The following is a 27672-nucleotide window of genomic DNA, read 5'->3' as shown; positions in this document are numbered from 1 at the left end:
GGGTTTAGTTTATAGGGTTAGGGTTAAAAAGGTTAGGGTTTAGGTTTTTAGGGTTTAGTTTTTAGGGTTAGGGTTTTAAGGTTAGGGTTTAGGTTTTTAGGGTTAGGGTTTTAAGATTAAGGTTTAGATTTTTAGGGTTTAGTTTTTAGGGTTAGGGTTTTAAGGTTAAGGTTTAGGTTTTTAGGGTTTAGTTTTTAGGGTTAGGGTTTTAAGGTTAGGGTTTAGGTTTTAGGGTTTAGTTTTTAGGGTTAGGGTTTTAAGGTTAAGGTTTAGGTTTTTAGGGTTTAGTTTTTAGGGTTAGGGTTTTAAGGTTAGGGTTTAGGTTTTAGGGTTTAGTTTTTAGGGTTAGGGTTTAGGGTTTAACTAAAATAAAAAAGTAATAAAAAAAAAAATCTCACTCTTTTTTATTTTTTTCTTTTTTAATATTCTTCTTTCTTTTTATAGGGTTTAGGATTTGAAGGTTTCTTTTTTTAGGGTTTAGGGTTAAAAAGGTTATGGTTTAAGTTTTTAGGGTTAGGGTTTTAAGGTTAGGGCTTAGGGTTTAGGGTTTAGGGTTTAGGGTTTAGGTTTTTAGGGTTTAGTTTGTAGGGTTAGGGTTTTAAGGTTAGGATTTAGGTTTTTAGGGTTATGGTTTTACGGTTAGGTTTAGGTTGTTAGGGTTTAGTTTATAGGGTTAGGGTTAAAAAGGTTAGGGTTTAGGTTTTTAGGGTTTAGTTTTTAGGGTTAGGGTTTTAAGGTTAGGGTTTAGGTTTTTAGGGTTTAGGGTTTTAAGGTTAGGGTTTAGGTTTTTAGTGTTTAGTTTTTAGGGTTAGGGTTTTACGGTTAGGTTTATGGTTTAGGTTTTTAGGGGTTTGGTTTTTAGGGTTAGGGTTTTACGGTTAGGTTTAGGGTTTTAAAGTTAGGGTTTAAGTTTTTAGGAGTTTGGTTTTGAGATTAGAGTATAGGGATTTTTGTATTGGTTTTGATTTAGGGTTCGCACGTATTGTTTAGACCTTTGTTATAAATTGAATAATAAAATAAATTATTATAAATGGTGGATGGTGGCCAAATGTAATTATCAGTATCTATTCAATAATTGTTGGATACGATCATTTTATTATAAAATGATGGCGAGTTTGCTTTGAAATGTTTTTTTCTTTTTTTGTGTAAAAAAATTACCTAAAAATGAACAATTACACCTTTTTTTTTTGTTCTTAAAAAATCCAAAAATTGTTGAAATAGTACGGCATACTTATTTATATTTTATTGGGTTGCGTCATTGATTTTATGATGAAGTTAATAAAATAATGGCGATATTGGTTAATCTGTTCAAATGTTTTAGTATAAATTGCCAAAAATAATAATCGTCACACTAATTCGTAGTACAGTAAAACATATTACAAAAAAGAAAAATAACACAACTGTACGAATATTTTCCATGCATAACGACCAACCACATCAAAACACATAAAATTACACAACAATAAATATTCAAACCCAACAAAATAAACACAGCATTGCATGGACCATTATTAATTGCTAAATCCACAATTATTATACGAAACTATTAAAACAATTATAAACAGATTTTATACAAATTAATTTAAATGCACCAAGTTCATTATAGCAAAAAATAAAGAAAAAAAATTAAGGCCAAAATTACTCACAAAATTTTTTTTGGGGTGTATTTTATGCTCCTTAGCCAAAATGTACCTGCATTAAAACATATTAGTCCCAAAACAATATCCCAAAAAAAGTCCCAAAATAGCAATCACGTACAAGGCAGAGAGAGAGAGAGAGAGAGAGAGAGAGAGAGAGAGACCGGGAGAGGGGTGGTCACCGGTTTCGGAGAGAGAGAGAGAGAGAGAGAGAGAGAGAGAGAGATGTAGAGAGAGATAGAGACAGAGAGACGGATGTAGAGAGAGAGAGGTCCGGACTTAGGGTTAGGGTTCCTACTGTGGTTCGGATAGAGAGAGAGAGAGACAGAGAGAGAGAGACAGAGAGATAGAGAGAGAGAGAGAGAGAGAGAGAGATGTAGAGAGAGATAGAGACGGATGTAGAGAGAGAGAGGTCCGGACTTAGGGTTAGGGTTCCTACTGTGGTTCGGTTAGAGAGAGAGAGAGAGAGAGAGAGAGAGAGAGAGAGAGAGAGAGAGAGAGAAAGAGAGAGAGATAGAGAGAGAGAGAGAGAGAGAGCTAGAGAGAGAGACAGAGAGATAGAGAGAGAGACAGAGAGAGAGAGAGCATATAAAACCTTGGGTTGGTGCACGCGTGGTGCAGTGACGGCCGGAGAGGGAGCTGGCCAGAGAAGACAGCGGAGGCCGGTGGTCGGTGCGGACGTGCGTGACGGAGACGGAGAGGGAGAGAGAGAGAGTAAGAGAGTTGAGTGAGAGATTTGAGTGAGAGAGCTGAGTGAGAGAGTGGAGTGAGAGGGTAGCTTCCAGAGGAAGCTACCCTTTTTTTTTTCCAATTTTTTTATTTAAAAAATAGGCCAGGTGGCGAGAGGGAATTGTCCCGCGTAGGTCACCTGGCCAAAAATTGGCCGCGTGGCGTAACACCACGCGGCCACTTAGAGACGTGCATACTAATACACGTCTCTATCTGTTTTTTATTATTTTATTTTTTTTGAAAAATGAACAATTATATATATATATATATACATATATTTGTAATATATATGGTGTTAAGGTTTACGTAAACTCTAACCCATAAAACTAAACCCTAAACGATAAGTATTCCATATTTGTAATATATATGGTGTTAGGGTTTTATTAGATTAGTATTCCATTAACGCAAATCCTAATTACAGTTAGGGTTTACTTATAAGTATACCATATATATGTAAAGTACTCAACACATAAAACGTAAATATACTATAAACATATTGCACGTAGCCCATAACCCCTAACCCTATGTCTATATACTATATATAGCCATAAACCCTAACCCTAAGTGTATGTACTTTGTTATGTTGCATATTTTTTTTGTGTTCCTCGCCGTATAATTATGCATATAGTACTCTATATAAACATAAACCTTAACACTAAGTGTATATACATATTATATATATCTATAAACCCTAACCCTAAGTGTATAGTTTCGACACGCCGTTTACATGCATGCATGCATGCATATGTTATATATATGTATATACAAATATAACAAGATCGTTTTGAAATACAAATACAAATACAAACACAAACACTAACACATGCAACCCTAAGTGTATGTACTGTACACATTGATAAACCCTAAGCCATAAAACTAAACCGTAAACCATAAATTAAAACTAAATCCTAACCCTAAATTTAAACCCTACCACTAAGTATATATATATATATACTATACTAAACCCTGACCATAAAATTGAACCCTAAAATCCATAATCTTAACCCTAATCTTAAGTGTATGTACTATAGGTAAGCCATAAACCCTAACCTTAACCCTAATCTTAAGTGTATGTACTATATATAGCTATAAACCCTAACCTTAAATATATATACTATATATATAGTTATAAACCCTAACTCTAGGATCAAATGATAGTTCGACCAAGTTTTGAACATTGAACTGGATCAAATTATAGAGGCATGCAATTTTATACTTGTGTAAGGTATGCTATAATGATCGGGACCACAAGGGCAACACATTCAGATGGATGTTCTACGAACCCTAACCCTGAGAGTATTAAAATACACATACCATAAATTAAGTCCTAACACATTCACGAAACTCAACCTGCATGTAAACACTAAAACATAACCATAAGTACAATACATACTATATATAATTATAAACCATAATTAAATATAGGACAAATTTATTGTTGGGGGTATATAAGAAGAATTTTTTATAAAAATAAATTCAAAAAAATTTAAATACAAGTATTGTATAAAACTAATTAGTTTATAAACTCTAATTTGGTATAGGGTACATAGTAATATTATCATGTACATACTAGTTATTTGTTTTTTTTTTTTTTTTTTAAAAAAAAAAAAAAAGAATTCTAAAAATATTTTTTCAAAAAACACCAGTTGGCCACGTGTATTTTTATATACGTGTCCAACAGAATGCCACGTGTAATTTATACACGCGGTTAATTGGCAGCATGTATAAATACACGCGGCCAATTAGCCGCGTGTATAAATTACACGCGGTCAACTGGCCGCGTGTATAAATACACGCGGCCAATTGGCAGCGTGTATAAGTACACGCGGCCAATTGTTTCCATGCCGCATATGGCCGCGTGTATAATAATACACGCAGCCATCTGGCCGCGTGTCTACAGTAACCGGTACTGTAGACACGCGGCGATTTGCAGTGTTTTTTGTAGTGATCCATCCTCATCATTAGTTTCTTCATTAGATGAAATTTTGCTCTTACCTTTCGCAGCCTTGAGAGCAATGGATTTAGCCTTTTCGACAAGAGGCAATGACAACTCATAAGTTAGAAGAGAACCTACAAGCTCTTCTACTTTCATTTCATCTAGATCTTTGCTTTCTTCAATAATGGTTACCTTAATTCGGAACCTTTCAGGCAAGATCTAAGAATCTTTTTAATGAGTTTTGCATCAGATATTTTGTTTCCAAGATTTATCATAGAATTTCTTAAATCAGTAATCTTGGGGTAAAATTCACTAAAAGATTCATCCTCAAGCATCTTAATCCCTTCAAACTCGAAAATCAACATTTGAAGTTTGGTAAATTTTACAAGTTTTGTTCCTTCATATATGGTTTCCAGTATTCCTCATGCTTCTCGGGCAATTTCACAATGTGAGATTCGTGAGAATTCAGATGGTGAAAGTGCTTAGCATATGGCATTTAAGGCTTTGTCATTTGAAATACGCGAATGAGTTTGAATGATAGTTCATTCAGCAGTTGATGCTTCTAGTGGGGTCCATCCAGACTCAACTATATGTCAAACGTCTATGGATTTTAAAAAAAATCTCATTTGCACTTTCCAATAGCCATAATTAGTGTCATCAAAAGCAGGGACAAAGTTAAGATTTAGAGACATGGTAGGAGTCATGAAAAACACTCAGAAAATGAATCCAAAAAGAGTGAACCTGCTCTGATACCAATTGAAAAATAATGACTTGTAGATAATCAACCGTAAATAAACATGCAACCAAAATATAAAACCAGTAAAGAGATAGACACATATATTTTGGTTACGAAATGAAAACTCTTTGCACCAAAGAGAAAAACAACTTTGGGTTCTCTTTGGTGCAGTCAAACCCAAAAAATCTACTAACAGAAGAAATAGCTAGTTTCAAGATAGTAGTACTCACAATACCTTTACAATAGTCGTATCTTGAACTCTAACAAATACTTATACTTGAGTGCCTCTCAACCAAACTTATGTCTGAAGAGTTCTTCAATATATTCGTTTAACTTAGAGTTCCTCTCTAAATTAGACTTCAAAGTGTTGAATACAAACCAAATAAAACTTTAAGAGAATTAGCACATCTAACAATATCTGCCCAAAAACATGATCTTAGCATACTAGAATTCTATTCAAAATTCTTACAATAACACAACCTAGAAACTCCTTTAAATAGGCTTCAGAAATTCTAATTCTACACTAATTTGGATTTCCCTAGGCGGTGTCCGGACCTTGACTTCTGGCATCTGGACCTACAACTAAAACTTCATGAAATTACTGAAGCGCATCCAGACTAGCAACCTTAGCGTCCGGACGGTTGCATAAAATAGTTCCTCTGTCCGCAATCATCGCATCAGCGTTCCAACTTCCTTATAAATGAGTGCTTTCTGTGGTTCTCGTCCGCTAAGCTGTTCGGACTCTGAGCTACTGACTTCGTCGTCCGCTAAGCTGTTTCGGACTCCTTTCGGACCTTCGTAGGACTCTGAGTTTCTGAGTCAAGCGTCCAAACTCTGGCATTTGGGCATCCAAATGAGCTATAGGGAAAACCAACTTTTTTGACTGTAAAGTCTCCAGAAACTTTCATTCTTCAGAATATTGCCTTTTTAGTGATTATTCTGTGCAGATACTTCATTGTTCAGCTCTTTTCATCTTGGAATTAATATTCTGCAACAATTCTTCTAAAATTACGGTGTCCCTGTTAATGAAGTCCCCATTTTGGAAGCATTTTTATAAAACAGAATGTAGCCAATTAAAATAAACTAACATACTCAGCTATCTGTTATAGTTCGGTTAATCTGTTCGGGCTTAGGCTAGCTATAAAAATGCCCGTTTCTTGTAATAAAGCATGTATAAGAATTGTTAGCTTTCTTGTAGCTTAGTTGATAATGGATGCCGGATCTATCTGGAAACAGATCATTTCTTTGTAATCTTTCCACTTCATTGAATTCAATACAACATCTTCCATTGATTTCCACTTGATCTGTCTTACTGTTTTTACCAAAATAGCCTTTAAACATCACAGGCGTGTTACAAACTTTGCTTGTTTCTTCCAGGATTTAGATGTTGCTGTAGGGAAGGAGGCTGCGGGCCTTAAAAGTAAAATACATCAATCTTTACAATTTTAGGAAACTTGATCTGTTGGAAACTGGAAAATCTTCATCAGCTGCAACTAATAAAATTAAAAAAATGTTAGGTGTCATTTTCTTACTTGTCTCTTGCTATCTCCGTGCAAAAGATATGCAAATCAAATTCACCCTTAAATTTATAGGCTCACAGATAAATTTTAAGAGAAAAAAAAAAAAAAAGAAAAAAAAAAAGTGCAAGACAATAACACTAAACACATTTACAAACGGTATGACATTCAGTGATTTTTCAGATTGATTGTCTGTCTTGGACCGTTCGCCGTTCTTCCATTATTAGTGCAGAAGAGGGTTAAGAGCCTTTAGAGGTCATTTCAGCAAGACCCGTCAATAATTTTCTTGTTTTTGGGAATCTTACATTATCTTTCTCAAGAGAGAGGAAAAGGTAAAGCCACATTTCCAACGCTAGTGGAATGCAAAGCCATTGGGGCCATTGGAATAGATGAAATGTTCATGTCTTATCTGCTGATACGGGAATAGCAAAGAATAATAGTATTTTAGTATTTTATTTATATTCTAATAAGGAGGTGTATTTTACTGTCGGTTAGTAGAATAGATAAGGCAATAAAGAGTATTTCACTCTAATGCCGTGTGAGACTAGTAAGGAAAGATTCTATTTTATTCTCTTAGTTTACGTAGTATCGGTATTACAAATCCTATGGAAATTTGACCAAGATCTGAATTGTAAGCCTATTTAAACCCTTGGTTTTGGTGAATCAAAGCATACAATATTAATTATCAAACCTAATGTTTGGAGGCCTAGGAATCTCTTATTTCTTACCTCTATTTCATTCCATTATTAAAATGGGTCAAAATAAAAAGCTAAATACGGCTTCTCTTCCGTTTGAAGGGCCTTCAAATGACTTGATCGGTTACAAATTCTACATCTACCCACCTCCCTTTGTTTTTTCTCTTGGCTAAGAAGATAAATCCGAAGACCTTGACCTGGTCATAAATTTACCTTAGATATATATGCATTACAAACGACCACTATAGGAGAGTTTTATATCAGTGTCCTTTCAACTATAAGAATAATATTTGGGTAGTACAGGTTTTTCTATAACTTTTTACAAATTGAGTTGAGCTCACACAGATTGTAGAATAATATTTGAGAACAATTTTTTGATAATTTTGAAGGACATTATCAATTAAATGGCAGTTTTAGGGCTTCTTAAACTTTTTCCAAATTTTTACATACAAAGCTCAAGGAATTTTCTTTCACAGTGACTGCGAGTGTAGGCATCTTTTCACACTCGGATGACAATAAGGTTGGTCCAATCCTAAATGAACAAATTTTAATGCTTATCAATCCTAGCACAAGTTTTTAACGGAATTTAATTTAGGAAGCGATTTGTAAATTAGGCCAACAACAAAAATCTCTAAATTAATTTTGTGTATACACTTTGTACACACTAAAAGCACTAGCAGCAGTTACCCTATATTTAGAAAAAATTTCATGAAAAATATCAAAAAAACTTTCTACAGCAAATGTTCTATATTTAGATGAGGATGTTGAGAATGAATAGTAATTTTCTATATATACATGTTTACTATTCATTTCCTATCTATTGTTTTAATATAAAAAATATATATATTTAATTCACATAGGAAAGAGACAAAAAGTAGGAAAGAGAGAAAAATAATAAAATAAAAGTAAAAAAATAATATTTAATTGATATAAAAAACTGTAAAAAAATCTATTACGGAGTGTTTTTTATAGGAAAATAAAAAATAATTTTATTTTTTAAATAAATAAATAAATAAATATATATATATATATATATATATATATATATATATATATATATATATATATAGTTAAAAATTTGCTGTTAATACTCTAATAATGAATGTGAGATATGTAAAACGTACTGTAAAGTGATCCGATACCCATTATGAGTTTGTACAAATTGTGTGCAAAATTTATTTTCTTATAAAGACATTCTGGGTCCTACAAAGAAATTTGTTCTCAACTCCCAAGAAAGTTAAGCGAACAGTCAAGGAGCCCGGCCAGAGAAGAAATACTTATATAATATATAATATATAAGCATAAATCAAAATATATTAAAAATTTAAATCAAATAAAAATTTTTTGGTATCCTAAATATTAATAGATGAAATGTTATTAATATCTAAATTTAATAAAAAGGTCAAATTAATACAAATTATATATATATAAACTTTAAATTCCACAGTTCTTGCACAAAAGTTCATAAACTAGCATAAAATAATCAAAGTCCTTGGCTAAAGTAGAAGTAGACCAACCTTACCTTAAGGTTATAAAGCATGAAAGATCTTTCTAGAAAAAATTATATTTTAATGCTTTCTTCAAAATACACAGTTTTTGGCATTTTTTTTTTTAAAGCAAAAAGTAAAAAAAAAAAAAAAAAAAAAAAAAAAAAAAAAAAAATGCTTTTTTAAGTTTTTTGTTAATCTGATCTATTTTTGTTTGGTACAAATTTTTATATATTAAAAGTACTTTTTAAGTTTATTAAGCAATCCCACCAAATTAACTCTAACAATTAAAGTAAAGTATAAAAGTTTACACCAAATAAAAACAAAGGATTAAAAAGACAAAATTAAGAGCATGATGAATTAGAATATCCAGAGATGTACGTAAACATCAAGTAATTAAAGCAATGTGTTGAAGCCCAAGCAATCATGTCGATTTTATTATTTTTCGAGGCCCATAATAATGATGTCAATAATATTATTTCTCACGAGAACTTGAAAAGTAAAGCACCAAGACAATAATGTGGATGGAATGGACGAATTGGAGGCCAAATTAATGAAAACTTCTGATCAGGAAGCTTCTTGGTTACAAAGCATGCAAGAACATCGCGGTATTCTTGTAGGGTGTGGTGAGTTCAGAATATCATATTTTGAAGGGAATAGATCGGGAGATTCGTATTCGTGTTATCACTGTTATGGTAGCTGGGAAGTTAAAAAATTCTGCTGTTAACAAGGCTATTTGCTGCAGATGGGGTTTACAGAATTACAGGTAACAGGATAGAATACTCTGTAAATAATTTGTGTTTGCAAGTTTCTGTAGTGAGGATGTCTGTACGGAAATTTCAATGTAGTTTCTGCCGTAAGTTCTGTAATGTTTGTCTGTAAAAGCCAAAAGGGTAGTTTTTCTGCAGTGTTTGTTTTTGTTTGTAAAAGGTAATTGTTCTCGAGCAAGCTGAGGATGGTTGGAGTAGTGGGGCTGGTTGTAGCCTGAATGGTTGGAGTGTGTGTTGAGCTGCTGTTTTGCGGCTGTGATCCAAGTTTTCTGGAGTTTTATTTTGTTCTGATTTGTTGATAAGTAAAGTCATCAAGATTATTCATTTAAAAAAAAAAAAAAAAAAAAAAAAAGGGCATCCTCAATATGCTTGAAATGATGCTTTAATTGTTTGTAATGGGAAGCCAAAGAAGAAAAATCAACAGTGTATTGTCTGCAAGTTGCTTGCTGTCTTCCATCTTCTTCTTGTACATTCTCTTCTTGTGCTCCTGTCGTGTGGATTGCTATCCCAGGAATACTCTGAAGCAGGGCGACTGGATTACTGACAATGGAACAACCCTTCTCTCCAGTGGAGGAAGGTTTGAACTGGGATTCTTTAACGCTACGGGAAGCGCTAGCCCCAAAAGGTTCGTTGGGATATGGTACAAACAGGATCAACAAATAGTTGTTTGGGTTGCCAACCGAGACAACCCAGTAGTTAACGCCACTGGAACTTTTGGAATTGCAGAGGATGGCAACTTCAGGGTATCGGATACCATGGGAAAGTCGTATTGGTCTACACATGAATCCTTGTCTACAAATCGAACTACTCTGAAGCTCATGGATTCTGGAAACTTGGTGTTAAGCGATGATGATGATCAGTTGGCGACGGGTCTGTGGGAGAGCTTTAAACATCCAACAGATACATTTCTTCCAGGTATGAAGATGGATGAAAACCTGACGTTGACTTCATGGATACGCCAAGGTGATCCTGGAATTGGGATATTCTCTTTTAATCTTAGTATAAAAGGAGGGGACAGATACGTTATCTTAAGAAAGGCAGTTTTTAACGGGAGAAAACAGATTCCAGGTGACTTCTACAGGATTAATGAAATGCCTCGAGTCATAGACTACTTATTGTCGAATTTCAGCAGGAGCGTCAGTTCTACAAAATCGAACTCTTATCTCAAAAATTCAACACACCGGCTGCCTGACTATAATTATGATTCCACAAGGTTGATTATGAAATACACTGGGCAGTTAGAGTATCTGACCTGGGACAAGGATCGTTGGTCTTTGATATGGCGGGTGCCAGAAGACAAATGCAGCAATATTTCTAATGCTTGTGGGAACTTTGGCAGCTGCAATATTAACAATGGGATAGCATGCAAGTGTTTGCCGGGGTTCAAGCCTAGTAACCTGGAGAATTGGAATAAAAAAGACTTTTTAGATGGGTGCTCCAGAAATCCGACATCATGTGGCAAGAGCGACACATTCTTGAGCTTAAAGATGATGAAAGTGAACGACCCAGACCCACCGCAGGATTTGGACATCGTGAAAAAAAATGAAACAGAATGCAGAAAGTATTGCCTTAACAACTGCCAGTGCCAAGCTTATTCATATGAGGCAGCCCAAAGTACCACCAACTGCAGGATTTGGACATCAGATCTAAGTAATCTCCAAGAGGAGTACACAAACGGTCGTAACCTCTCGGTCCGTGTAGCAAAATCTGACATAGGTAATCCTTTAACATATTTGGAATATACTGGAATTAACTCAGCAGCTGAATTGCATCATTAGACACTGATTTTGGCTAATGCAGTAAAGTTATTTTTGGATGATTAATATATATATATATATATGGAAAAGAAAGTGAGAAACAACCTCTGCTAGTACGGAGTCTTTCTTTTTTTGTGCTTGATGATGATGATGGCATTACGTTACCCTCAAAATCCTTTGTTTTTCCCTAAATTTTGTTAGACAATATGAAAAATTAACCTTGCCCGGTACATAATCGCCTGTCACCCTTGGGGTGTCAGGGTATTTACAGAAGTATTTTACATGTCATGTTATAATGCTAGAAAGGTTCATAACACTACAAGGCCTAAAGCTCATTTTTCAATGTTATGATTACTATTTAAGACTTCGAACCTTTGCAGAATCAACTGTAAGGAATTGTGAGCCTTGCGGCACAAACATGATTCCCTATCCGCTGAGCACTACACCAAATTGTGGTGACCCCATGTACTTCAGTTTCAACTGCAATAATTCCACAGGCCAGGTTAGCTTCAAGACACTCGGTGGCACCTATCGAGTCACGAGTATCGATCCAAGTAAACAAAAATTTGTCATCCAACTCAAATATGGACAATATGAGAGAAATTTAAAAGGAATACTGCTGCTCAATGAGTCATTGCCGTTTAATCGAGGCAGATGGTCTACAACTAATTTTGGCAACTATAGTTATGAAGTTAAAGATGAAGTAGAGATCAGTTGGGATCCACCATTGGAGCCAACCTGTACTTTACTCACAGACTGCAAGGACTGGCCAAATTCAACTTGCGATGCAGCAAGAGATGGAAAGTGGAGGTGCCTTTGCAAGCAAAACTTCCGATGGAATGGCTCCACTTTAAATTGTACTCAAGGTTAGGATGCTAATCAATCATATATATATACGGATATACCTCTGGATGATTATGATTGCTCTGTTATTGAAGAAAGACCAGTGTGATGGTTTGCTAAGGAGGATTCTCTGCTAGTGAAATTATTTTCTTGTTTCAATCAACTGTGATAATCTAAATCCCACACCCAGCTCTATTCCGCTTCACTGGTGTTAGCACAATTTTTCCCTGATCAACTGTGCACATGTTCACTTTCACAAACATAATGGGTGTCCTGTTTCTTTCTTGTAGAAGGTGATCTTCCTCCGTCGTTAGAAAAGCATTCAAAAAGAAAGAAGCGGTTGCCTCTAAGTGTTGTGGTACCTCTTATAAGCGTGTTTGCTCTCACATGTTCCATTACTTGTGTATATGTATGGAGAAGAAAGATGGCCAAGGAAGAAGGTAATGGATTTTCATAAGGCACAATGTGCACAATCTAAGGTTTTGTCTCTTTGAATTAAAATAAAACTATTTATCCTTTCATGACATTATCATATAACTAATATCTATGATTGTCTTCTAAACTCAGAAATTAGAAGTGACAGAAGAAATCGAGCACTTCGTGCATTAGACAGTGAAAAACATGTCAAAGACTTGATAGACTCGGGTCAATTCAGAGAAGAAGATGAGAAAGGTATAGATGTACCCTATTTTGATTTGGAAAGCATTCTAGCAGCTACAGATAACTTCTCAAATGCAAACAAGCTCGGAGAGGGGGGCTATGGGCCTGTTTACAAGGTGATTTCAACAACATTAATTGCCATTTAATCTTCATGTAAACAAGTTTTTAGTTAGTGGTAATATTCTATCTGCTTATGGTGACTTCGGTCCCAGGGCACATTTCCAGGAGGTCAAGAGATTGCGGTAAAAAAGCTCTCAAGTATCTCAAGACAAGGCTTACAAGAATTTAAAAATGAGGTGGTGTTGATTGCAAAACTTCAACACAGGAATCTTGTTAGGCTTCGGGGATATTGCATAAAAGGAGATGAAAAGATTTTACTCTATGAGTACATGCCAAACAAAAGCTTAGACTCATTTATATTTGGTTAGTTTCTAAACCAATTTCCTAACATCCTACATGCTTGATAAATTGTATCTTATTCGAGTAAAAGTTGATTTATTATTGTTGCTAAAATTGTTCTCTTGAATGACAAATGGAAACCTTGCAAGATCAAAAGCTAAGCAGGTCTTTGGACTGGGAGATGCGCTTCAAAATTATTTTGGGAATAGCTCGTGGGCTTGTTTATCTTCATCATGACTCCAGATTGAGGATCATCCATAGGGATTTGAAAACCAGCAACATTCTTCTAGATAAGGAGATGATTCCTAAGATATCTGATTTTGGCTTGGCAAGGATTGTTGAAGGCAAAGAAACTGAGGCAAATACAAACAGAGTAGTTGGAACTTAGTAAGTTTACGATACACTGTAGCACAATTTTCAATCCCCAACTCTGTTTACATAGAATATACAGGTGCTATATGTCTCCACTAATGAAATATGTTGGCATGCAGTGGCTATATGTCTCCGGAGTATGCATTAAATGGATTTTTCTCAATTAAATCCGATGTTTTTAGTTTTGGTGTAGTTCTACTTGAGATTATAAGTGGAAAAAAGAATACAGGATTTTATCAGTCAGAACTAGCCATGAGCCTTTTAGGTTATGTAAGTGTGTTTATTTTTTTTGTAGTCGTTAATTTCTTTAGTCATTTTATGATCCATTAAAATTTTGATTTTAAAATTGTCTCAGGCGTGGAGATTGTGGGTTGAAAACAAGGTGTTGGATTTAATGGACCAGATTCTATGTGAAGTTTGCAATGCAGATCAATTCATGAAGTGCGTAAATATTGGACTCTTATGCGTACAAGACGACCCAAATGACCGCCCCACCATGTCAAATGTTGTTATCATGCTTGACAATGAAGCTGCCACAGTTCCAACTCCAAAAAGACCAGCTTTTGTTCCAGGGACAGGCCCTTCCAGCACAACTAGTTCTTCTACTAGACCTAACACACATACAGAATCAACTAGTAGTTTAGGAGGAACACGATAATGCATGATACCAACGCAAAGTTCTTGTGAGTCAGTCCTTTACTAGACTTGCGAAAGTTCTGGTGGACAAACCATTGGTTTCTATATATAAGAAGTTTGTATTAGCCCTGCACCCAAATGAAACTATTCTCCGGCCAATATCTACTCATTTACTTGAAACTTTTCTCTGGTTACTGTATTTGGTGATAATTATATATAATTTATTTTGCTATTCCGTTTCAGTCATTGTGAAGTTGACATATATGTAAGATAGCTCATAACATGCAACCATTTTGGCCACTCTTCCTTTTACCAGTTCGAGTTTGCATATAATCTTTTATGATTCGAGTGTAATGTTTTTCTTTTATTTCTTTCTTTTCTCTCTCTCTCTCCCTCTCTTTTTAGTGGGCTGAGGATTTGAGGAGTGTTATTCACAAGCAAGAATCAAGTCAAGTGAAGTTGAGCCGGAGTTGGCTGCCTAGGTTTTTGACTAAATCAAGTTCCTCAATTAGATCCTAAAGCCAGCATTTTCACTTCCACCCCCTATTATTCTAGTGTAACATTACATTGTCAATCAATAGTTTCCTGTTTGATTCCTTTGAATTGAGTGTCATGTTTAATAATTGAATGAATATTTTAACACTCAGGCTTAAACTCATTTTTAATAGTTGAGGTTCAATATGAAAAATATTTAATTTAAATGTTAAGTAAATTGTGAAGTCAAATTTTAAACTTATGACTTGTAGCTTTGATATCATATTAAAACACCACTAATCCGTAAAAGCTAAAACTTTCATAATAAATAGTGGGTCGACGTGTAAATGGCAGTAAACACCGATTTTTTAGTAGTGGTTATAGAAAGACTTCTTGTCCAAATGGGAAAAGAAGTAGACGTGAGCTAAACCAATTAAAAAAAACCAATCCAAGCAAGGGAAAAACCAAAAGCAAAAAGTAACTGGCCCCATGGATGTAGAAGTCAGGTGAGGCTACAAAGCAGCATTACGTTTTAATGCCATCTTGTTGTACATATTTCGGTGAAAGATGTACTTAGATGTTATTTTTTTTTTTTTTTATATGTAAATTCATCATTGAATGTGGTCTCATAGATTCAATGATGGACAAAACATGTGTAAGAGAATAAAACCAAGTATTTTTTTCTAATTCTCCGTATCAATTATTTAGACGGGATCTCACTTTACAAGGTTCTTTGAGTTTATTCAGTTGAATGCTGATTAAGACTGGGTTCCTACTACAATGTTGAAGCAACTTTGAACTTTGGCTAGATTTAATAGCTCAAACAAGCAATTGATTAGTTTCTGCTTGTTTCTTTCAGGATTTAGATGTAGCAGTAAAGAAGCTAGAGGCCTCAAAGTAAAATACATCAATCTTTACAAATCTAGCAATTTTGATGAGTTGAAAAATCTTCATCCGCTACAAGTAATCTAGGAGTGGCAAAATGGGTTATTGTGTTGGGTTCAGGTTCATCCGGTCAACTCAAACCCGACATGATTAGCTAAAAGGGTTGGAGGTCAACTCATTTAGCTAATCGTTTCATAATCGGTCATAAACAGATTAACGGATCATAAACGTATCATAAACGAGTTGGCGGATCAAAACATATCATATGAAACGTGTTTGTTTCGAATGATATTCGAAATAATATTCAACTTTTTTTAAAAATAAATTATATTTTATTTAACTTTTTAAAAAAAATTAAAATTTTTTTAAATTTTATCTCACAAAGTCAAATCTCGTAATTCGTACAGTAAATTTGAATAATATTCAAATTCAACACCCAAACGGACTATAAAACCTGTCAACTTATTTAGCCTATAGTCTAACCCTATAATTTCATGTCGTATCTGTATTGAATTCGCTAATTGTATCAATAATTGCTAAAAACCCTAACTGCAACTAGCAAAATTAAGCACACTTTTCACCGGTTCCCACCACCCATAGGCACCGGATCCCATTTTTGGCTGAAAGTATGCCTCCTAGAAAGAAGTTCCTAAGCATTTAAGCAACCAAAATTCTCTCAAAGTGGTAATTAACGAAATGAAGCAGCTGTAATCACTTTATAGCGACATCATTCCTACAAACATACAAACAGTAGACGTGTAGTGATTTTTCAGATCAGATTGTTTGTCTTGGACCCTTCTTACATTATTAGTTCAGAAGAGGGTCAGAGGTCATTTCATTATTTTGTTTTTTCTTTTTCTTTTTCTCCGGCGTACAGGGAAACCAGTCTAGTCAATCTTACACAATTATCATTCTCAAAAGAGAGGAAAAGGTGAAGCCACATTTCCAAAGCCATTGGGTGGGGCCAATGGAAAAAGACAAAATGGACATGATTTCTCTCCCCCCACCTCCCTTTGTTTTTTCTCTGGCGGAAGATAAATCCGAAGACCTTGACCTTGTCCCAAATTTATTTTAAATAAATCTGCATTAGCGCACTTACAGTAAATTATATAAAATTTATTTTTAGTTAAAATAAATAATAGAAGTGCAAAAAACATTTTTCATTAGCTTATTTATTCAAAAAATAGAATAGATTTAACCTTCATTTGTAAACAGTATAATTGTTCACAGATCTATAATTATTTTATTGTTTTTCTTTCACCTTTCACTTTTCTTTCATCTTTCAAATTGATAATAAAAAAGTAACAAAAAAGAAGAATGAAAGAATATAAAGTCAAGAATAGATAATCGGATGAATTGTGTCTTTTAAAATCCTTTAATTAAACTAAATAAAATAGATTTTTGTTAACTATTTTAAATTAAAAAATAAATAAACCATTGGAAGTGGTCTTACAAACCACTACTATGGCAGAGTTTTATATCACTGTCCTTTTAACTACTTTCAACTATAAGGAAAATATCTTCGTAGTACTGGTTTTACCATAATTTTTTACAAATTAATGTGAAAGTTCGTATTTTATGAAAGAGAAAAACATCTATATTTTATCTCGTAACTATATAATGTTGACATATCAGTTTTAAGCAATTCTCAAATTAATTTTTGTTAAAAGAAAAAAAAATAAAAAATCTAAAAGCTTGTTGGGATTGCCACATCATTACATCAATAATATGTGGATAGTTGTGAGATAAAAAAGTTGTATAAATATTACTCTTTATGAAAATATATATATATCGAGTATCGCATAAATTGCCACATGATAGTTTATATTTTAATAGCTAACGTGATAAGTGATATGTGAACTATGACGTTAGTTTGTAAAAAAATAGCTAGTCACGTACTACCGCTTTTATTAAAAATATGCATTCCATAACTAAGGAAAAATTAAGAGTGTTGTTTGACATGTAAACGATTAATTAACTAATTAAATTAATGAGTCATATTTTATGGTTAATTACTTTACCCATTTTTGAATGTCAAGTCAGATTGTGAAAAAAGTTATAGTACAAATTTGTAATTGGCAATAAGTTTGAGGATCAGAATCCAAGGAAAAGAGAAAAGAGGTAGGAATGTCTCAAGTGGTGAGATTGGAAGCCATTTACTAAAAGAGGAAGTATTCCAATACTTTTTTCTAAAATTTGATTTTTAACATACTGTGTTACAATCTCATGAGATCTATCATTTTAAAAAATGTGTCACAATTTCATAAGATTGTGACACATCATATTGAAACCAAATTTTGAAAAAAAGTATTAAGTATTGAAATGTCTAACATTTCTCCTAACAAAATAATATATACTAACCTAAATTAGTGTTACTGTGAATTTTATGGACAGCCTACAAATGAATTCCATCATGGAGAAGGCTAGGAGAACATCTTTGATTATAGCATCATTGTTCCAATCTCGAGTGTTGTGCTGATTACATCGAATTAATCCTCATCAACTCTAAATTCATCTAGGTCGAGAAATGAGAATTAATCATTCTCAACTATAACAGTTGCTTTCGCTTAACTCTTTTGACAATTTTTTTGTTCGAGTAAAGAAGACCATCTGATTCGAGTGTCTATTAGATCACGTCTTTAAGACTCTTTAAATTCTAACAAACAGGGTGGTCGAACGACTCTTAGACTAAGTAGTTCATTCATCAAATCATATTCATTACAAAATCATCCATACATTCATCCTTTAAATTCTGAAATTCAACTCATTTCATAAATATATCTAGAAAGTTCATTACAATTGGTATTAGAACTTCAATCTTGCAATAGCATAAGGCACCGGATCTATAAGAAAATGTGAAGAAACTACTAAATAACAAGGATAACAATTTCAATAGCAGATGGATCAGATAATAACATCGATTAAGACATTGGTGGCTACACAAAATAAAACAGCACTTTCGTTAGATCGAATTGAGAAACGAGTAAATGCAAGAAGATATGTAGAGGATTATGAAGAAGAAGAGAATACAGAAGAAATAAGGCAAGCCCAAAGGGTATGAAGAGAACAAGCATCATGAGGGAAGAAAGAAACGTACATGCCCAAGAAAGAAGACATGCAAGAAGGTATGAAGAAAATTATCATCCATGGAGTGAAAGAAACATACAATAGATATGATATGCAAGAAGGAATGAGGAAAATTATCATCATCAATGAGGGGAAAGAAATATACATACCAGAGCTGCAAGGTTGGACTTTCCCAAGTTTAATTGATGGAGATAATCCAACGGGATGGATCTATAAAGTTGACCAGTTCTTCGATGAGGACAATTTACTTCTTATTACATTTCCTAATCCTATATGGATAATGGAAATTAAAATGAGTTATGAGCTGGATACAGAGGTACAAAACTATATTATAGAAAAATTGGGAAATAAATTTACTAATTCTAAATACAGCATCAGAAGTGGGTTACTCTTATATAAAGGACGTATTATGGTGGCAATTTGGAGTTTCTTACTACTAAAATACTATATTTAGTTCATGACAATCCTACAATTGGTCACTCAGGGTACCAGAAGACTCTACATCGAGCTAAACAAGACTTTTATTGGCAGAGTATGAGATCTGATTTCAAACACTACATTAGAAACTGTGATATGTATCAATGACAAAAACATGAAACCCTACTCCTAGCTGGGTTCTTACAACCTTTACTTATACCTCATCATGTGTTGGCAGAAATTTCTATGGATTTCATTGAAGGGCTTTCTTTATCTCATGAAAATAGTGTGTTACTGGTCGTGGTAGACGGACTAAGTAAGTATACTCAATTTATGCCTATTTCACATCCATTCATAGCAGCAAAAATGCCTAGAGAGAAGGACAAGTTTTTTTTGTAGGAGTTTTTCAAAGTACAAGGCACATGTTTAGCAATGACTTCAGCTTACCACACTCAATCGGATGGTCAAATGAAATTCTAAACAAATGCCTAGAACACTATCTACGATGCTATGCATAAGAACAACCTAAATCATGATAAACTTGGATAGCAATGGCAGAGTTTGGGTAAAATACTAATTTCCATGCTTCTATGAAAATAACACCCTTTGGAGCTTCGATTGGGCTTGAATCAACCAAACTTGTTACCCATTTCAATGTACAAATTCCTATAAGTGTATATTCATTCATCAAATGACATTAAGTACGAAATCATCCATACATTCATCCTTTATATTCCAGAATCCAACTCATTTTATAAAGATATCCGGCAAGTTCATTACGGAATAAGTCAAAAAAATACCTTTAAAACTTTTTATTAAACATATCAGTTTTTTGTTTGACACAACTTTTTAGGTACCAAAAATACATTTTACGGTCCTTAATGCAATCTCAACATACTCTAAGTATTTTATGCTTTCCTCTCTCTCTCTCTCTCTTTTTCATCTTTCTTTATGCTTTTTCACCTCTATTTTTTTTTTTAAAAAAAAGTTTTTTATAATATTATAATATTTTTAGCTTTTTAGTTTTTCAGTTTTCAATTTTATTTTTAATAGGGCATATGGCACGTGTAAGTTTTTTAAGATTACTGATGTGAATTTTTGGATAAAAGTTGGACGAAGATACCATCTCAGTTTTTAACTATAATGAGATAACATCTATTATATAAAATAAATTACAAGGGGCAAAAAAATAAAGTTGTTAAATCAGAAGAGTCAAAATGTATTCAACCCTAAAAAATAAAGATTAGAAAAGATAAGAAAAAAATATTTAAAAAATGATAGAGAAAAAGAATTGATAATAAGATGAAGAACACATTTAGAAAGGGTTAGCTAAAAAAGAAAAATTAAAACTTTAACTAACTATTTTAAATAGAAATTTAGAAAATTAATATCAGATTCTGAAACAAAAGGAATGCATCTACCAACGAATCTAGGCGTTTATTGATTCAAAGTGGGACGGTACCTTGACAATTAGTTATTCACGTGTCTTTTACTTTTTCTTTTGAAAAGCTGACATTGATTCAAAGTTTGACGGTACTTGACAATGATGCGCAAAAGCAGCGTAACTTATGGAATGGACGAATTGGAGACTAAAATAAATAAAAATTGCTGATAAAGACCTTCCTTTTTTCTTTTTTTAATTAATTAATTAATTATTTATTTATTTTATGTTTTTTGTGTTTGCTGTGACAAAAAATAATAGCTTTGATTTGACAAAAAAACATTTTTATTTTTGAAAAATAATTTATAGTTTTAAATTTCGTAAATAATTTTTTGAATTTGAATTTCTCCTTCTTAAACAACTGGACCACCGCCAAGCTAGCATCAGGCTATCGTCGGACTACCACCAGGTTAGTACTGGGTCAACCCGAACCACCACCGAGCTAGCACTAGACCAATACCAAGCCAGTGTCAGGCCATCGACAAAACACAATCGAGTTATCACCGGAGTACCTCGAATCATCATCGGACTACTGACAGCCCTCCACCACACCATAGTCGGACTTCAAATTATTAGATTAATTTTTTAATTATTTTTATATTAATATTTTAATATTTTGAATAAAAATTGAGTTTTATAGATTAATTCGATTGAATAAAAGTATTACAAATATTTGTAATTTTTAATAAGTTCCGAACGCTAAAAAAATGTTTTCAGCAAAAATATATTTTTTGAAAATATTTTCTCACGAAAAACGGAAAATAGTTAAAAAGCAAGAACATCATATCATTTTTGGACCAGGAAACACGGTGAGGTGTATAGAACCAGAATCTTTTGCAACGAGATGATAAGAATCTTCCGTATGCTTGAAATGATTGAAAATTTCAATTAAATTAGTTACCAATACCAGCTGTATGCTTTATTCGTAATGGTAAGCCAAAGAAGAAACATCAACTACATATTGTCTGCAGCTAATTGCTTGCTGTCTTCCACTTTCTTCTTGTTGATCATACTCTTGTTGTGTTCATGTCCAAAGAGAACACAAGGTTTGGAAGCCGACAAGTGTGTGGATTGCTATGCTAGAGATACTTTAAAGCGTGGCGAGTGGATTACTTTAAAGCATGAAGAAACGCTTGTCTCCAGTGGAGAAAGGTTTGAACTGGGATTCTTTAACGCTACGGGAAGCGCTAGCCCCGAAAGGTATGTCGGGATATGGTACAAATGGGATAAACAAACAGTTGTATGGGTTGCCAACAGAGACAGCCCAGTACTTAACGATTCCCCAGGAGTTTCTTTTGGAATTGCAGAAGATGGCAAGCTTAAGGTATGGGATTTCAATACTAGAAAAGTTTATTGGACAGCAGGTGTTGAGAATTATCGGTCTACAAATCGAAATTTGAAGCTCATGAATTCTGGAAACCTGGTCTTAAGGGATGAACAGTATGCGACGACTCTGTGGGAGAGCTTCCAATATCCAACTGACACATTTCTTCCAGATATGAAGATGGATGAAGAGTTGACGTTGACTTCATGGAGAGGTGATGGTGACCCGGGAAGTGGGAACTTCACGTTTAAGCAAGATCAAGAAGGAGAGGACCGCTACGTTATCTCAAAAAAGACAGGCGATTATTGGAGAAGTTGGATGTCAGGCAAGTTCTTGAGCTCAGATGAAATGCCCAATTTCCCGAATGCCGTAGCCAAGTTATTATCAAATGACAGCAACTGCGTGACGCGTCCCGGGTATACCAGATGTTCGTCGGTTTTTAGTAACACAAGGTTAGTGATGAATTATAACGGGGAATTACAGTATCTAAACTGGGATGTGGACAAGCAAAATTGGTCTTTGATATGGAGGGAGCCGGAAGACGAATGTAGCATTTACAATGGTTGTGGGAAATTCGGCAGCTGCAATATTAACAATAGGTTGGTATGCAAATGTTTGCCCGGATTCCAGCCTACTTTCCAGGCGAATTGGGATTCTAGAGATTTTTTGGGTAAGCAAATGTGCACCCGAAATTCGACATCATCTGACAAGGGCGACATGTTCTTGAGCTTAACGATGATGAAAGTGGGCAGCCCAGACTTTGATTTCAAAGTAAAGAATGAAACAGAATGCAGAAAAGACTACTGCCTTGACAACAGCGAGTGCCAAGCTTATGCATATGATACTACTGGGACCGACATCTGCTGGATTTGGACGTCGGATCTAAGTAATCTTCAAGAGGAGTACACAAACGGTGGTCATAACCTCTTTGTTCGCGTGCCCAAATCTGTTATAGGTGCTCCTTTTACACATTAATTTAGTAGCTAAATTGCATCCATAGATACTGATCTGGCTAATTTGGTAAAGGGATTTTTTTTTTTTTTTTTTTTTTTTTTTTTTTTTTTTTTTTTTTTGTTTCACCATTGATCGATTTTAAAAAGGAAGTGAGAAACCACTTCTGCCGATGTGGATTTTTAAATTCATAGCACTAATCTTTGTTTTTATCCTCAAAATCCATAGTTCTATTTAATTTTGTTAGACAATTTGAAGAAATAACCTTGTCTGCATGTACAGGATCACTTGTCACCGGTGGTCTATCAGGGTATTTACAGAAGTACTTGCCTTGTCAAGCGGCTTGTTAGCTTTATAATACTGTGTTAAAACAATTTTCAAAACTAGTGTGTGTGTGTCTCTCTCTCTCTCTCTCTATATATATATATATATATATGAGATCTGATCTTTTGTCACATAATTTTTGACCATTTTGTCTATGTGGGAAGATGGTTTCCCTAGCTAGCTTTAGGTTTTTTTTTTTTTTTTTTTTTTTTCTTTCAAAAAAAAATATATATAAAAGTAATAGTTGTCATGTTCACAAGTTAATTTTTAGGGTGACAATGTTTCATATTTCTCTCCATATGTATAGTTTGTGGATTGAAAATGTTTTAAATGTAAAATTTTAAATTGCCTTGGAAGAATAGAGTCCTACGTAAGGAAAAATGAAAAGTCAAGATAACATTTATAAGGCACAAATCATACTAGGCGATTGCTTTAAAGCAAGCAATGCTTAAGTGTATGAGCTTGTGTTTCTGCTTTACCTAGTATGGTACGGATGCCGTTCATGATCTGAATTAGGATTTATGGGCTTCATTATACCATGCAGAAATATTGGTCAAAATTTGTGGAGACAAATTAATAATTTTTAAAGAAAGTGACTCGGTAACGCACCTTAAGATCAAATTTTAATTTCTATTTCTGATTTTAAATACAACAAGGGCCAAAGCTCATCATTTAGTGTTTAATTGCTATTCCAAATTTTATTCCTTTGCAGAATCTACGGTTAGGAATTGTGAGCCTTGTGGCACAAACCTGATCCCCTATCCGCTGAGCACTAGTCCAAATTGCGGCGACCCCATGTACTTTAGTTTCTACTGCAACACCTCCTCAGGCCAGGTTAGCTTCAAGGCACCAAGTGGCACTTATCGTGTTGCTACTATCAATCCAAGTACACAAAAAATTGTCATCCAAGTCAAACAAGTAGAAAATCCTAATGCTAGAAATTCAGGAGGAAATCTGCATCTCAATCAGTCATTGCCATTTAATGCGACCATGAACTTCACTTTTTCTAGCAACTTTCGTTCTGAAGATGAAGCTGAAGTAGAGATTAGTTGGGCGCCCCCGCAGGAACCAAGCTGTACTTCATCTAGAGACTGCAAGGACTGGCCAAATTCAACTTGCAATATAACAAGTGATGGAAAGAGGTGCCTTTGCAACCTAAACTTCCGATGGAATGGCTCCACTTTAAATTGCACTGGAGGTTAGATTGCTAATCATACTTATCAACCTATACTAACACGTGGAATTTTAATTGAAATCAGGAGGTGAATTTTTGGAGTTAGGGTTTGAACTCGTTATCTCTGGTTCTGATGTCATGTTAAATCACCATTTATCTCAAACTCTTAAACTGATAAGAAAATATGAATTTAATTATTTAATCTATATTCTGACATGCCTCTCTTATTGAAAAAAGAACCAGACCAGTGCGAATGGTATTGCTTAGCAGGATTCTGTGCTAGCTAGTGAAAGTATTTTCCTGTTTCTATCAACTCTGATATCCTACACCGTGCTCCAATGCACTTCGATCGCCAGTACTGTCAGGAAAATTTTTCCCTGATCAACTAATTAAGCACATATCGTGAATTCAAAAGTTTTCTTTTAATTTATGTAGCTACTAATCACATCTAATTTTGCGTTGAAATTTGTAGGTGTTTCCTATATTTTCAAAATCATCTTTAGCAATGTCATGATCACATTGCCCTAACAATAGATATATATATATATATATATATATATTGAATTTTATTTATTATCATTTTGATTTTCCCATTGGAGCTTGTTCACATTGATCATAAACAGAACGGGTGTCCTCTTTCTTTCTTGTAGAAGGTAATCCTCCTGGGTTGTTAGAAGAGCCTTCAAAAAGAAAGAAGCGGTTGGCTCTTAGCATTTTGGTACCTCTTATAAGCGTGTTTGCTCTCATGTGTACCATTACTTGTGTATATGTATGGAGAAGAAAGATGGCCAAGGAAGAAGGTAATGGCCTGGCTTTTCAAAATGCACACCACGCACAATCTCGGGGTTTTGTCTCCTTGAACTAAAATAAAACTATTTATCCTTTCATGTCATTATCATGTAACTAATATATATATATATATGGTACGGTTGTTTTATGAACTCAGAAATTAGAAGAAGTACTGATAGAACAAATCGAGCACTTCGTGCATTAGACAATGAAAAACACGTCAAAGACTTGATAGACACTGGTCAATTCAGAGAAGAAGATGAAAAAGACATAGATGTACCTTATTTTGATTTGGATAGCATTCTAGTAGCTACAGATAACTTCTCAGATGCAAACAAGCTCGGAGAGGGAGGCTATGGGCCTGTTTACAAGGTGATTTCAACTGTTTTAATTGGTGTTTAATCTTCATGTAAACTAGTTTTTGCTTAGTGGTAATATGGGGAGTATGGTGTCTCAGGGAACATTTCCAGGAGGTCAAGAAATTGCGGTAAAAAGGCTCTCAAATGTCTCAGGACAAGGCTTACAAGAATTTAAAAATGAGGTGGTGTTGATTGGAAAACTTCAACATAGAAATCTTGTCAGACTTCAGGGATATTGCGTAAAAGGATATGAAAAGATTTTACTCTATGAGTACATGCCCAACAAAAGCTTAGACTCATTTATATTTGGTTGTTCTCTAAATTCATTTCCTAATCTCTTACGGTGCCTGAAATATACCTTGTTTGAGTAAAGTTGATTTATTACTATTGCTAAAATTGTTCTCTTGAATGATAAATTGAAAACTTGCAAGATCAAAAGTCACGCATGTCTTTGGACTGGGAGATGCGCTTCAAAATCATTTTCGGAATAGCTCGTGGGCTTGTTTATCTTCATCATGACTCCAGATTGAGGATCATCCATAGAGATTTGAAAACTAGCAACATTCTTTTAGATGAGGAGATGGATCCCAAAATATCTGACTTTGGCTTGGCAAGGATGATTGAAGGCAAAGAAATCGGGGCAAATACAACCAGACTAGCTGGAACTTAGTAAGTTAATTGCAGACAATGTAACTGTGAAAGCTAATTCAATCCTAACTCTATATAGACACAAAAATCCTAACTTATCCACCGATAAACATTATATTGCAGTGGCTATATGTCTCCGGAGTATGCATTAAATGGACTTTTCTCAGTCAAATCTGATGTTTTTAGCTTTGGTGTAGTTCTACTTGAGATTATAAGTGGAAAAAAGAATTATCTGTCGAAACTAGACATGAGCCTTATAGGTTATGTAAGTATGTTTAAGACTTTGTAGTCATTAATTTCTTTGGTCATTCACTGCTCCTTAAAAATTTTGATTTTTGAAATTGTCTCAGGCATGGATGTTGTGGGTAGAAAACAAGGTGTTGGATTTAATGGACCAGACTCTACGTGAAGTTTGCAATGCAGATCAATTCGTGAAGTGCGTAAATATTGGACTCTTATGCGTACAAGAAGACCCAAATGACCGCCCCACCATTTCAACTGTTGTTACTATGCTTGACAGTGAAACTGTAACAGTTCCAAAACCGAAAGGGCCAGTTTTTGTTCAAAGAAAAGGCCTTTCCAGCACAGCTAGTTCTTCTACTAGACCGGACACATATACGGCATCAACTAGCAGTTTAGAAGGAACATGGTAATGCATGATATCAACGCAAGTTCTCGTGAGTGTGTCCTTTACTAGACTTGCAAAGGTTCTCGTGGACAAAACATTGGTTTCTGTAAATAAGAAGATTGTATTAGCCCATCAACCAAATGAAACTTTTCTCCCCATATCTATTCCTTGAAACTTCTCTATGGTAACTGTATTTGGTGATGATTTTAATTTCTTTTACTATTCTGTTTCAGTCATTGTAAAGCAACCTATATGTAAGATAGCTCATAACCTGCAACCATTTTGGTTAGTCTTCTTTTTTCTAGTTGAAGTTTGAATATAATCTCTTATGATTTAAACATTAAATTTTTCTTTTCTTTATTTCTTCTCCCTTTCTTTTTTTTTTTTTTTTTGGGGGGGGGGAGATGGGGAGTAGGATGAGGATTTGAGTAGTGCGGGTATGTTTGGTGAGTGTGAGTTGAATTTTTTTAGGGTAATAGTAAGAAATGACAAATGTGATATAAAGTAAGAATAATTTATATTAAAAAGTGAAAAAGTAAAAAGAATTTGGATGGAAAAATGAAAAAAAAAAAAAAATTGTATTGTAGTGATTTTTTTTATTTAAATAATAATAAAAATTCATTGATGTAATATGATGAGTGCCAAATATTGCATATGTAGACCCCTTAATTTGCATTTACTAAACCTTTAGTTTTGTTATTTTCTAATTCTTTTGTTAGTTTTGGTATTTTAGTATTTTGCAGGTCATTGAGAGAAAACAATAGCTTTATGGTGAAAGAAATCACACTTTGAGAAGACCTAGATGATGTGGTTATGTTCAACCAAATCAAGGATTAAATCGGAATTTCTCTAATTGGAGTCAAAATCGGATTAGAATTCAGATTCTGCACATGTTATAGTATTTTGGCCATAACTTTCAGCTCAAATATCCGATTAAGGTGAATCAAGTGGCGTTAGAGATCTAACTCAATTTTCTACAAATCATTATGAAATAGGA

General features: G+C 34.1%; 2 protein-coding genes across 6 annotated transcripts; both read left to right on the top strand.

Moving 5' to 3' along the window:
- The first annotated feature begins 9169 nt into the window (after window positions 1–9169).
- Window positions 9170–14416, top strand: LOC133860748 (G-type lectin S-receptor-like serine/threonine-protein kinase At4g03230). 3 transcript variants are annotated; one of them, XM_062296356.1, is made up of 8 exons: window positions 9174–11223; window positions 11645–12130; window positions 12401–12547; window positions 12675–12883; window positions 12980–13190; window positions 13316–13553; window positions 13658–13808; window positions 13894–14416. In XM_062296356.1, exons 1-8 carry the CDS (start codon window positions 9903–9905, stop codon window positions 14194–14196), a joined length of 3066 nt encoding a protein of 1021 aa, XP_062152340.1. In that variant the 5' UTR covers window positions 9174–9902; the 3' UTR covers window positions 14197–14416. The 3 variants fall into 3 exon arrangements, with proteins under 3 accessions (XP_062152341.1, XP_062152340.1, XP_062152339.1); XM_062296355.1 differs by having other exon boundaries at window positions 9175–11223; window positions 12398–12547; XM_062296357.1 differs by lacking the exon at window positions 13658–13808 and having other exon boundaries at window positions 9170–11223; window positions 12398–12547; window positions 13894–14031.
- A 6885-nt stretch (window positions 14417–21301) lies between these two features.
- LOC133860744 (G-type lectin S-receptor-like serine/threonine-protein kinase At4g03230) lies at window positions 21302–27020 on the top strand. Of its 3 annotated transcripts, XM_062296348.1 has the most exons (8): window positions 21307–22757; window positions 23790–24275; window positions 24902–25051; window positions 25198–25412; window positions 25498–25708; window positions 25831–26068; window positions 26171–26312; window positions 26398–27020. In XM_062296348.1, exons 1-8 carry the CDS (start codon window positions 21407–21409, stop codon window positions 26698–26700), a joined length of 3096 nt encoding a protein of 1031 aa, XP_062152332.1. In that variant the 5' UTR covers window positions 21307–21406; the 3' UTR covers window positions 26701–27020. The 3 variants fall into 3 exon arrangements, with proteins under 3 accessions (XP_062152333.1, XP_062152334.1, XP_062152332.1); XM_062296349.1 differs by lacking the exons at window positions 25198–25412; window positions 25498–25708 and having other exon boundaries at window positions 21302–22757; XM_062296350.1 differs by lacking the exons at window positions 24902–25051; window positions 25198–25412; window positions 25498–25708 and having other exon boundaries at window positions 21302–22757.
- The last annotated feature ends 652 nt before the right edge of the window (window positions 27021–27672 follow it).

Source organism: Alnus glutinosa, chromosome 2, assembly GCF_958979055.1.
Source record: "Alnus glutinosa chromosome 2, dhAlnGlut1.1, whole genome shotgun sequence".
NCBI lineage: Eukaryota > Viridiplantae > Streptophyta > Magnoliopsida > Fagales > Betulaceae > Alnus > Alnus glutinosa.
This window is presented reverse-complemented; position numbering and strand designations above follow the sequence as displayed.